The 13,333-nt window shown below is 37.0% G+C and overlaps 1 protein-coding gene across 1 annotated transcript; it reads left to right on the forward strand.

The window, feature by feature from the left end:
* Window positions 1-11,729: 11,729 nt before the first annotated feature.
* On the forward strand, window positions 11,730-12,414 carry LOC308420895 (large ribosomal subunit protein eL8-like; the record flags this gene model as incomplete). Its single annotated transcript, XM_080917156.1, has 2 exons — window positions 11,730-11,933; window positions 12,031-12,414. 2 exons carry the CDS (start codon window positions 11,730-11,732, stop codon window positions 12,412-12,414), a joined length of 588 nt encoding a protein of 195 aa, XP_080773282.1.
* Window positions 12,415-13,333: the final 919 nt, after the last annotated feature.

The raw sequence follows: 13,333 nt of genomic DNA on the forward strand, positions 1-13,333 counted from the left end.
AAGTAAAAATGGGGTGCAGATCTAAACAGAATTTTCAACAGAGGAGTCTTAAACATCCAAGAATTGTTCACCATATCTAGGCATTAGGAAAATATAAATCAAAATGACTCCAAGTTTCTATCTTACATTTGTCAGAATATCTAAGATCAGAAACATTAGTGACTGCTCATACTGGTGAGGATGTAGAATTAGAACACTCTTTTATTGCTGGTGGAAGTACAAATTTACACATCTTGATGGAAATCAGGATTGAGATTTCCCAGATGTCTGTGAATCAATCTACCTTGAGAACCAGCTGTACCACTCCTGGGAATAAGCAAAAAGATGTTCCACTGTACCTCAAGGATAGTTGCTCAACTATGTTCATAGCTGCTTTATTTGAGACAGAATCTGAAAACAGCATAGATGTCCCTCAATTGAAGGATAAAGTAAGTTTTGTACATTTATAAAATAGGGGAATTGCTCAGCTGTTTAAAGAAATAACAGCATAAATTTACAAGCAAATAAGTGGAACTAGACAAAATCATCCTAAGTGAGGTAGCCTAGATCCATAAAGATAAATGTGATATATACTCACTTATAAGTATTTATTAACTGCAATGTAAAGGATAATCATGCTATATTCCATAGAACTGAGACAAGGTAAATAACATGGAGTTATCAAGGGAGGACACAAAAATCTTCCTCAGAAAACAAATAAACCTTGCTGATGGAGATTGGGTTCAGAAGGTGTCAGGCTGGAGAAGGATAGAGAGAGAGAGTAGATAAGAACTATGTAAAAATTGTAAGTCCCTATATCAGTATGGTTTGCATAGTAATAACCCAATGAAGTCTTTAATCAGGATGTAGTTCTATTGCATTTTGTTATAATAATTCTTTTTTCCTCCACATTTTTGTCTTTTTAAATTGGATATTTTATTTATTTACATTTTAAATATTATGCCCTTTCTCAGTTTGCCTTCTGGAAACCCCTGAGCCCATCCTCTATTACCCTGCTTCTATCAGGGTATTCGCCCACACGCCCACTTTCACCATACCACTGTAGCTTTCCACTATACATCAAGAGACATCAAGCCTTCACAAAACCACGGGCGTTGATGCCAGATAAGCTAAAGAGCTTAATGGTAATTACTTGAACTTTTAATTTGCCTGAGTCTGTTTTGAATCATGTTTTTTGTTATATACTCAAGGAACGAATAGTCAACATTGACATTCAATTCAGTTTTTAAACTCCTACAGTTTTTTCAGTATGGTCAATCCATAATTTTGTATGAGATTCTTCTTTGTAACAGTCCTCTCTTAGATACATATTGACTGAACATATTGGAAAGATGTCTACTACTTATTCTTTGTACCCTATGAGGATTGCAGGCCACTCTATCACAGCTTTATTAAAATCCCACAAAACACGCATATGTTTGTTTGAAGTTCACAGGAGAGTGCATATTGGACTACAGACCTGCCAAAAGTGCAACCAACCTTTCTACCATTAATTTTCTTCTTGCCAACATTGGCTTTTCAGAATAAAATTTTTCTTTGCCACACAGAGAATGGACCAGTTCAGTGCTTGCTCTGAGACCCTACTTACAATCTTAGTATTCTTTTTTTTTTTCATGATGCTGAAGTAAATTGTTTTCATTACTTTATATTAGATACTGTTTACTCTTTATCTCATTGATATGTACACTCAAACCTACCTCTTCTCCTGGTCACAATCTCTTACGAGCTGTACATAAATCAGATAAGAAACACAGAGTTGTAAGAAAGTTATACTTATTACCTTTGGGAGAGTTGCCAGGCTACAGACTACACACTGGGAATATGTTGGTTGCCAGGAGAAGGAAGTGTCATGAAAATCACATGGAAAGCATCCATGGTCACATCCCTAGAATCATTTCAGGGCTTGCATTTATTTCAGTTCTCAGATGTGATCTCAAGACTTCATCACAGAGAAACAAGCAAACAGACTCCTGTAGAGATACATAGTTCATCTTATGAAGAAAGGAGGAAGGAAGTAGATAAATGATAGAGCTAGAGGTAGAGATACATACATACAGATATTTGGACATATAAATATACAGACAGACAGGTATGTTGGTAGTTAGATAGATAGATAGATAGATAGATAGATAGATAGATAGATAGATAGATAGAGATAGACAGACAAACAGACAGACAGATAGGGAGAGAGGGTGAGCACCTTTACCTCTAAAGAATAGAATAAGAAATGGTACATAATGGAGCAAACTAAGTGACTGGCCTGAGAACCATGTTCCAATGTGGAAGCAATTTCATGAAGTTTTTACAGATTGACAAAACAATGAAAGTCCTAAATCAAAACAAGTGTAATAGAAATTGGTGAGTGCCTTATTTAGGCTTTCATTGCTGTTAAGAGACACTATGATCAAGACAACATTTATCAAAGACAACATTTATTTGGAGCTGACTTATACTCTCAGAGTTTCAGTCACTTATCATGATAATGGAAAACAGGGGAGTATCTGAGTAGACATGGTGCTGGAGAAGGAGCTGAATATTCCACATCTTGATATAAAAGGAGATAAAAGAAAATATTCATGCCACACTGAGCTGAGCCTCAGCATAGGAACCTTAAAGCCCATCAACACAGTGACATACTTCCTCCAACAAAGCCATACCTACTCCACCAAGGCCATACATTCTACTAGTGCCTCTAACTGAGCACTTTCATAATCATATGAATATACATGTGAATATGCCAACTATATTCAAAACAACATAAGAAAAATCATCCCATCAAGATCAGGAAAACTTTTTTATAGACCCAAGACACTATCTGATGATGTTCTTAGGTTGATAGAAGCCAGTGGCTTACTAGGTTGATTGAATCTAACACAGAAAGTTTTTTTTAATGTATTGTTTATAAGATATTAATTCCAAAACAGAAATGAGCAAGAATTGTCTCTACCAGAGGTCAATAAATATAATAGATAAAGATAATGTGAATGTGCAACATTTTACTTTCTACACAGTTCTCTAGTTCTAACCTGTCAATGAGTCTCTGCATTCACAGATATTTCTTCAGGTGATATATTGAATATATACAGATATGCATGAACAACATTTGAAGAAAATAGAAGATGAGGCTCTCTATTTGCATGAGAGCAAAGGGGTTATACAGAAGGGGTTGGAGGGAGAATATGGAAGGAAAAAATAATGTAATTATTATATGTTCATAGGGTCTTTTCACCTTGGTTCAGCTCCAAAAATACTGAAAAGACAGACACATTCAGATGTGTACTTTGCTGATGTATGCGTCACTTTGAGTAGTCAGCGTAATGGAAAAATGTGTGTGCTTGTGTGTGTGTGTGTTTGTTTCTGTGTCTGTGTATGAACATGTATACATCTATGTATAAAAACTGTAAATATTCCTGTCTTTATTGTTCTAGAAAGTAAAGACAAAATGTTCCAATTTCTTCATATTATCAACTTTTTATATGATAAGTATACCTAAATTGAAATTAGCAAGATATATTATTAGCATAATAATACAACACATTAAAATCATCACACATTTACAGATTTTGTAAAGGATATGTGCTTTTGAACTACTTCCAATTATAATATAACTGTACTAGCTAATTTGTGTGTCTTCCTACTTTACCTACTATACATTAGTCCCAATTAAAATTAATGCTTAAGAATTCTTATGATCAAAGAATCATCCATTATTTTTCATTTGTTCTCTATATTATAACATTTTCACTTAACAAGAGTTATTCTATTTTATTTTGATATACTAGTTCTTTATTAAAAAATTACGGTTGTTAATATTTCACTATGACCACAGCTGCTTTATGAAGTGTTCCTTCTTCAAGCTGGCCCCAAACACAACACAACATAACCATACAAATAGCCAGTAAGTTACAGGTATCTCCCTAACCAAAGTAGAGGAATACACCTGAACATGGAAATTGGCTACGGAAACTTCAAAGATCAGCATACTGCAAGCAGACAAACTACAAAGCTTTCTCACAGCCAAAGGGGAACAAAGGTATCCTAACAACTCAAAAAGCAAAATTTCAAAACAATGTACAGTTCTAAAAGCTTTGCACATTGGCTATTCTGTATTGTTCCAGCACTGAGGGATGCAAAGCCCAGTGGGATGACATGGATGGTAGCTTTAGGAGAGGGTGATGGGTTGAGTGTCACTTAGCTAAATCAGTGGCACAAACCTAATTGACCTTCTCCTTCTCACTGAAGACGGGTGAGAAGCACTGTGTAGTTACTTCAACACCAAAGGAAAACTTGGTCTGTATTGTGAACACTCAAGAATGAGGTTGAGAGGAACAATATCTGGTCTGAATAATGGGACTGAACAATACTCTGCACACTTGCCTCTCATGCACAAGTCCCTAGAGGGTCCAGCCTCTTAGATGTTTCACTATCTTTTAAAAAATCTTTTCATTTTAATAAGTGTTCTATTTATTCTTCTTATATGTTATATCCTGACCAGTTTCCCCTCCTTTCATTCCTCCTAGGACCCACTCCATAGTCACTCTCCCCAGATCTACACCTTTGCTTCCCTTCAGAAAACAGACTACCTAGAGAAACATGGCATGAGAAGATGCAATAAGAATAGACACAAACCTTCATAATCAGGGAAAGACAAGGCAACCCAGGAGTGGAGAAATCTTTCCAAGGGCAGGCAAAAGAATCAGAAACACAACTAATCCCACTCTTAGGAGTCCCAGAAAAATAGTGACACATACAACCACAACATATATGCAGAGAACCTAGCACATTTCCATGCAGGCACTACAGTTTCCACTTTAGCCTCTGCAAGGCCCTATACACCATGCTTAGTTGATTATGTGGGTAGTGTTCTCCAAGTATCTCTGCTTTATGTCATTCCCACAATAACTCCTCTTCTTCTCCATGGCCCCCTGAATTCTGTGCAATGTTTGGCTGGGCATCTCTGCATGTGCTCCCATTCATTTGTGGACTGTGTCTTTCTGATGGTGACTGGGCTTGGTACTGGTCTATAAATATAGCATATTATTAGGAATCATTTCATTGACTATATTTGTTCTTGGATATTTGATACTATCTTAGGTTTATGGACTATACATCCTAAAGTTTCTAGCCACTCAGGTAGTGCCCGGCATAGTCTCTCTCTCCTAGCATGAGCCTCAAGTTAAACCAGTCATTGGCTGGCCACTCTCACAACTTTGGAACACCATTACCCCAGCACACTTTACAAGCAGGAAAAATTGTTGGTTTAAATATTCTGTGCCTCCGTTGATGACCTAGTACCATCACTGGAAGCCTTCCCAGGGTACACAAGATGACCATTTCAGGCTCCATATCTGTCATTATTAGGAATCTTCACTAAGGTCACTCTCATATATTTCAAGGAATTTCCACTGAAATTTCAAAGGGATCTCTTTTAGGATGGCAATTTGTATAGATTTTATAAGTAGACTGCCAGCTCTTAAGGATTAGAGGATGGATCAGGTGGAACAGCTATGGAAGAGTAGTCTGGAAATAGTGTGCATTTGAGGGACTTTTCACTGGCTTAATTTGATCATATCTGAAAAAAAAAAATAAAAGCAAGAATGATGTCAAAGCTATTGAAACCAAAAACCTTAATATATTAAAACTATTTTTATTTTTGTTTGTTTGGGTTTTTGGTGTTCTTGTTTTGGTTTTGGCTGGTAGCATACAGTGTTTATTTTTGCTTGGTTGGGACTTCGTGCAGAGCACTGAGGTTTCCTCAACTACAGCCTCCCTCTGCTTAGGGTCTACTGGATCTCAGTAAGGTAAGTCCGTTCATGCGCTCTTCCTTTATGGACAGAGTAGTATGCATTAAGCTTCTATATCACATTCCAACAGTGAGAAGGAATTGGAATGTGAGTTCCATTGTATGGGAACACTTGGAAAGTTACAGATGGTTGCTATAGCAAAATCTTAATCATGTATTAGCACATCAAAACCAGATTAAAGACACTTTACATTGTCCTCACATTCCCTTAATTGTTTTTCCCAGTGTTATTCAACTGGAACTCTAGGAAGAGGCTGATACAGTTTGGTAAAGAAAACATGAGGGGTAGAAGTAATGGTAAGAGGAAAAAGCAGACTTCCTATAGAAGATGAGCATTCAGATTCAAGGTCAGGTTTAGGTAGGATAGCCTCTGGCAAAGTAAAAATAAAAGTGAAGAGCAGACAAAAGATAGAGACTGAAAATCTTTAGATCTTTTTCAGGTAGAGCACCCTTTGCACAACAGAATTGTTACTCTATGCTATACTTCAGCTTATAGTCCAAATCATCAGCTTTCATTTCTGGTTGGGCTATCCATCTTCTGCCAAACTTCACACAGGTCTCTGCCTCCTAGAATTTGAAGACTATTTTTTTCTTTATACTTGTCTTCTTTTTTTGTATAAGTTTCTCCAGTTTTGTGCAACAATCTGATCTACCCATCTGTCTCTTAGCAACTAGATTCTGGCAGCTTAGTTCATGCTTCCCATGTCTCCTTTAATAATTACCCACTTGCAGTGCTATATGCTCCATCTGCAACATGCTAAGCTTTGTAAGGTGGATACCATGTTTTCTTCATATTTTTGTGCTCCATTTTCGATCATATTTGTCCCTCTCTTTACTCATGGCATATGCTTTATCTGCTTTGTCCAGCTCTTTCATTGGTCTGGAGCTCCTGAGCAAGGACTATCTCTTCTTCAGCCAGCTGGATCTGAGAGTTCAAGAAGTGCCTGTCAGCATTGGCCTGTACCTGTGCTCACTTCTATTTCCGTTTTCAATCTGAGGCCCTCAGGCCTCTGCTCAGCTTCCTCTCTATTCTGCTGCAGACTTGGATCTTAAAATACACTGGCTGCCAGGTGGTACCCACTCAGTTGCTTCTAGAGCTCAGGTAGAGAACCTCCTTTGCTTAGAATTGAATCCACCTCCCAAATATATATCTTTCTTGTCTTTGGACTCAACCTAACTTCCTCAGCTTTCACAGACAACTCTTACTAGCCCAACTAGTTCTTATTAGAAAACAGACTTATTTACTAGAGGTAAAAGGTTCATTTAAAGTACACTAAGGTAGCAAGGTGACCATTTTCATTTCAGACAAGATCACTGTGTTTATCCTTCTCCTTTGAACAACTTTGAGCAATGGAAAGTTTCTGTCTCCATTGTTTTTATTATTGCTTTGTCAAGATTGCCCTAGGCACATAATAAATCACAATAAGCATTGTATGGCAAGATGGCCTTTACTGTATTAGAGAATCAATACTATCAACTTAAGTTTATAAAGGAACTATTCATGTACATAAGGTTTTGTGCCTAGCATATGGTGTTATTGAAAGAGGAAAGTAGAGCTGGAGATACAGTTTAGAGGTTAAGATTTTAATTCCCAGTAACCACATGGTGACTCACAACCATTGTTAATAGGACCTGACACCCTTCTCTGACTTTCTTGACTGAAGAAAGCTGCAGTGTACTCACATAAAATAAATAAATATATTTTTAAAAAGACAAAAAAAGAGGAAAGTAAGTAAGTGGTTCTTAGTGGAAGGAAGATGTGTAGTCTTCACCAGAAGTGTAGTCTTGAAGAGAATATTATGAATATTGGTCTTTTTCTGATTTTCTTTTAGTTCTTGGCCACAATATGTTGAACTCACCTTCTTTTGCATCCACCTTGGAGACATAGTATTCTGTTATCGTTCTAACACATTGCCAGTTTGCTACATAATAAAAGTGTAAGGCAAAACAACACATACCTCCTTTAGGTTAATTATATCTATTATTTTGTTAAAGTAAAAGAAACATGATTAAAACACAAATAAACCCAAAACAATTGCCTATAATGTGATGTGAATAGAAGGAACCTTGATTTGACCATTAATCCCATATGGTGTTAAAAATTTAAACTAAGGCAATAACATGAGAAAAATAAAATATAGTAAAGTGTGAATATAAATTATTTTCACCAGAGTGCTTTAGTAAAAACACTAAAGAAAAATACTAATACTGCTATCAAAATTTAATGAATGTGATAAACTATGTATAATGGCTACACAGTACAAGATAACGCAAAAATAAAAATTAATTTTCTCAAATACCAAATGTGTAAATGCAAAATGAAAAGGTAAAGTTATTCAATTTTGTAATTAAGATTCTTAGTGCAGTAAGAGAAATGTATACATGGTATGTTGAAATTAAAATTAGCTATATTTAACACTCACATGGGGCAAAGATAAAAATTCTGTCTTTATGCCCATAGCATCACAGGTATACATCCTCCTAGGAAGGAGATAGGAGGGAATGGTAGGAAAGAAGAGTATATAGAAGCTCCAGAATTGGTATGAGAAAAAGAAAAGTTTGCAAAGAGAAGGCTGAGAATCCTTGGACTGAGGTTGACTAGAAATGTCTGGAGCTCCTGGAACAGAGGCAAAGCAATCTAACAAGTCCAAAAGTTATCTATGGATCATTATAAGCTGCATGCCCTAAAAAGCATGCTGAGAAAGCCTGCACTATGAAAATGATGGTGCTTAGTAATTTACCTGCGTTCAAGATGTTGGCTTTAGAATTCTTTATATACTTTTAATGTTACATACCCAACTTCACCCCTGCTCCTGCTTGCTTCTTCCCTAGGAATGAACTCCTTCTTAATTTATTACTTGATTTTGTTTGTTTGTTTGTTTGTTTCCAGATGCACCTTTACTTAACCCTTTGTCCCGGGACATAAGGAAGTGGCAATCCTGAGAATTTACTATTAATCTCTGATATCTAACAATATCTATCAGTAAAGTTGTAGTAAATCAAATCATGCAGTATCAGTAGAACAGCATATTTTAAGTTTATATACACAAAAAATCTGATAATTAAAGTATTACCTACATAACCTCATCAAATGCAAAGTATAAAGAAGTTTTTTTTTTTTTTTTTTCTGTAAACATTTGTTTGGAATAAAAACTAAAGTGATTGCATACACTCATAAGAGAAGCCACAAATCCACTTATATTAGTTAAATACAGCAATGGAATAAAATATACATGCAGCAATTCAATAAAACTTTCTAGAAAAATTCAGTGATACCATGAAAGAAGTACATTATTTCAGTCACAACCAATTTACTTGAAATGTATCTATGTTGGGTTACGTAACTAATCCTCTTGATATCACAGGACCATGTTCATGCCCAACAAGAGGAAAAAACTTGGTAGCCACGAATACATAGTTCAGTTTCTGCAGTCCTGGAAATGAAATAGGCAAAATAGCACTTATTTCAGCTCTATGGAAATGGCAATGGAATACTCAACCTCCACCCCTGGAGACAGAGTAGATTCACTCATCTTTCCTAGATGTATTAGCTGCTATCCACAGATGGATATGGTCTTGAGGTTACAAGAGCATAAAAGGAGTGGGACATTGACTTCAGTGGGAAGGCGGGACTCCAGTGATGAAGTTGATGGGAATTCTTCCTTCTGACAAGGTGAAATATTCAGTGTCACACAGCTACGTGTTAATCTCTCAGATTCCCATAAATAGAAGCCCCCTGCTTCTATAAGTAAGTAAAATAAAAAATGTATTGGTTTATTAATATTAATGTGGATAAAATCATCTCTTCGGTTTCATGGTTTCATGATCGCTTCATTAGAAGCAGCAGATACCTCTCTATATCTTGCTAAGAAAAAGTCATGTTACAGGACAATGTTGACATGTATGACCTTTTGGACCTTTCTCAAATGCACATTGATCTACTGACAATGCCAGGCAATAGAGGGTACTCTATAGTCCAAGTATAAATATATGTAGAAATGACATGAAATATAAAAATATATATTATTGACTTCTGACTCAGGTTACTGGGTGCTCAGAAAAGCTGAAAAACAAAACACTTTCCATCCTAAGTGGAGGGGTGAGTCAGCTTCCTCTGAACATGTTCTATCTTGGGAAAGGCTGCCCAGAACTCTCGAGGATCAAGCAACGGAACTGCCCAGGGGTGCACACTTCCAGCCCAAGGCTAGAACTGGCCCAGTTGCATCAGAACGGGCAGTCTGCCTGCCGACAAGTCCCTGGGTGTTCAGAAGAGCGGCCGGAACACTTTCCACCCTAAGTAGGAAGATTTTATATAGTTTTAAACCTGATACTGAAGACTCAGTACCCGGTTGCACACTGCTGAGCCTGCAAAGAAGCTTTACAAGCGCTCTCCCACCCAAGCCTAAGGTAAGTCATAAGCTTGCCACATACCCTCACAGGCTGTCAGGGAGGGAACACCAGGTAATCTCCTAAGCAGATGGGGAGGTAAATTGTGGGATCGGGCCCTCTCTGGCCAAGCCAGACAGCTGGCCGACTGCCATCAAGACGCCGGACTGCCCGCAGACAGCTCAGATCCCGGAACAGCCTCGCAAGTGCTCTTCTGACTGAGCCCACAAAGAGCTTGCTACATACCCTTCAGGCTGTCCTGGGAGGGATAGCCTGGAGCTCCTGGAAGACAGCTAAAGTTGTGTACTGTGGGATCAGGTCCTTTCCGGATTCACTGCCTGTATACAAAGAGCCAAATACCCAGGAAGAGTAGGCCCTCTGAATTGAAAACCAGTGGCTAACACCCACTAAATAAGGCTGAAATAATTAATAATTATAAAGTCATGTCACTGACACCATTTAAAGTAAGTGTGTAACTAAAAGCTAGTTCACAATACTAAACCACATTTCAATAAATTCTAGATAAGACCTAAGTAATCTACTATAAATGTGAGAAGTCAGTCGCTATAGAAAAGTGACATAAACATGTTCAATATTATGACGAACCAATTAAAAAATGTAGCCAGGAAAGCTCATATAATCTCAACAACAATAACAACAACAAAAAGGCATAAACAAAAATAAGTCAGACAGCACAGTATAACCACTCTGTTTAAATTCATGCTGAGTAGAAATGAAACAAAACAAAACTAACAGAGTTCCCCCGCCCCCAAGTAAAGAACTAAAGAACACAACCAAAAAAAGGAAGGACATATCACTTTACAAGACCAAAATTAGGAATAATAGCAGCTTTTACATAAAATAAAAATGTGAAATTATTGTAACAACATTTGAAAAATATTGCTATTTAATAAGTGTTTTGTGGAACAATATTTATTTATAATATACATTTACGTAAAGTTTAATTTTATATGCAACTAAAATATTCACCAGTGACTGGCAATGGAGAATCTTTTAGAAAGAATACATGAACCAAAAGAATTCATGCTCAAAAAAGAATAACAGAACTGAATACCAAATGAAACCCAAGAAACCAATTAGTAAGATTAAAATATTTCCAATGTATGATTTGGAAAATTAATCAACAAAAACAAAATTTGCTATGTGACCATCAGTGATCAACTTTTTATTTCCCATGTAGGTATGTTTATAAGCTACCTAATTTTCTCATTTCAGAGAAGAGTGTTCTCCTGCCACAGATGCTAATGAAACTAGCAAATTCTGAAAAATAAATACATGCCATGTTTGGTAAGACAATGAAAGAAAGAAAATCATGAGAAATGGTGGCCAATTGGACATCAATGTGAAACTGTTTTAGTGTTTGTATTTTGTCAGGATGAGAAACTTTGCCCACTGACATGGCAAAATTTCCTGTACAAGGCACCTTAGATTTCATAAAAATGTGAACTTCCTACAGGCATGCACATATTGTTCTATGCTTTACTTAAAATATAATGTGGCTCCCCTCGAGCCAAGCAAGATGCCCAATGGGAAGAAGGCCAAGGAAATGAAGTTGACCACCACCATCATCAGGAAACAGGAAGCCAAAAAGGTGGTCAATCTTTTGTTTGTGAAAAGGCACAAGAACTTGGGCATTGGGCAGAACATCAGCCACAAAGAGCTCTCACATGCTTCCTCAAATGGCCTCTCTACATCAGCTTGCAGCGACAAAGAACAATCTTCTGTAAGCAGTTCAACGCACCTCAAGCCCTTAGCAAGATCACACACGTCCTGGACCATCAAATAGCTAGTAGGCTGCTTAAACTTGCCCACAATTACAGGCCAGAGAAAAAAGCAAGAGAAGAATCAAAGTCTACTGGCCTGTGCTGAGAACAAAGCTGCTGGCAAAGGTCATGTCCCAACTAGTAGATGTCCTACCTGTCTTCTCAGCAGGAGTCAATACAGTGATCACCTTGGTGGAAACCCAGAAGACTCAGCTGGTGCTGATTGCCCAGGATGTAGACCCCATTGAGCTGATGTTTCTCCTGCCTGCGCTTTGTCAAAAGATGGGAATTCCCTACTGTATCACCAAGGGAAAGGCCAGGATGGGGCTCCTGATATACAGGAAGACATATACCACTGTTGCCTTGACACAGGTTAACTTGGAAGGCAAGGGTGCTCTTGTTAAGCTGGTGAAAGCTATGGCCAATTTTAATGACAAATAAGACAAAGATCTGCTGCCACTGGGGGAAGCAACATTCTGGGCCCTAAGTCTGTGGCTTGCACTACCAAGCTGGAAAAGGCAAAGGCTAAAGAACTCACCATTAAACTGGGTTAAATATACACTAAGTTTTCTGTTAATAAGTATAATCACAAAATTTTAAAAAATCTTAATGTAACTAGATGATTCAAGTTCTTGTCACTTTGATATTTCCACATTAATAGACTGCGACCTGTAATTGTAAAACAAATAAGGTAGTTTTTTTTTTCCTTTTACATAATTTAATTTTTGTAAGGATATTTTACTACAATGACAAGATTTCAAAGTAAGACAGCTTCCTGTAGAAGAATTTTTATCTAGGAACATGGCTTATACCAGAGAATCACATCCAAGATCTTCTAGACCTTTGAGATCCAGGTGGAGTGACACATATTTAATGCGGCTGGGTGTAACACAGAAATACTCATTACCTACCTCTAATCCCAAATGATGACATCTAATTGAAGGGCAGACAAAATGATAAATCAGAGAAATATTTGACAAAAACGTTAGAGGTGGAATCATTACAACTCTCAATAGTCCTTAAAAAAAAAGAGAGGTTCAGAAGCAGTATTTTTTTTTTTTTCTTTTTTTTTCCCAGCAGAGCTATTCAGTGAGAAGCTGGGAGAAGTCAGATTAAATAAGTCAGCTAAGAGAGGCTTTTGAGCCAGAACTGAGATGAACTGGCCATCCAGCATTCAAAAACTAGAAAGGGTAAGGTCATTCAGCAGTAACACTCAGAAAGAAAATACTTCATATGAATAAAAAATACTTTTACAACTATAAGTCATTATACATAATACATGGTTATTGCACATATGGAGTTACATGTATTAAATAGAGAGATACTGCTAATATGCATGTTTCTCATTAAATTGTTCTGC

Source organism: Micromys minutus, assembly GCF_963924665.1.
Source record: "Micromys minutus genome assembly, chromosome: 5".
In the NCBI taxonomy this organism is placed as follows: domain Eukaryota; kingdom Metazoa; phylum Chordata; class Mammalia; order Rodentia; family Muridae; genus Micromys; species Micromys minutus.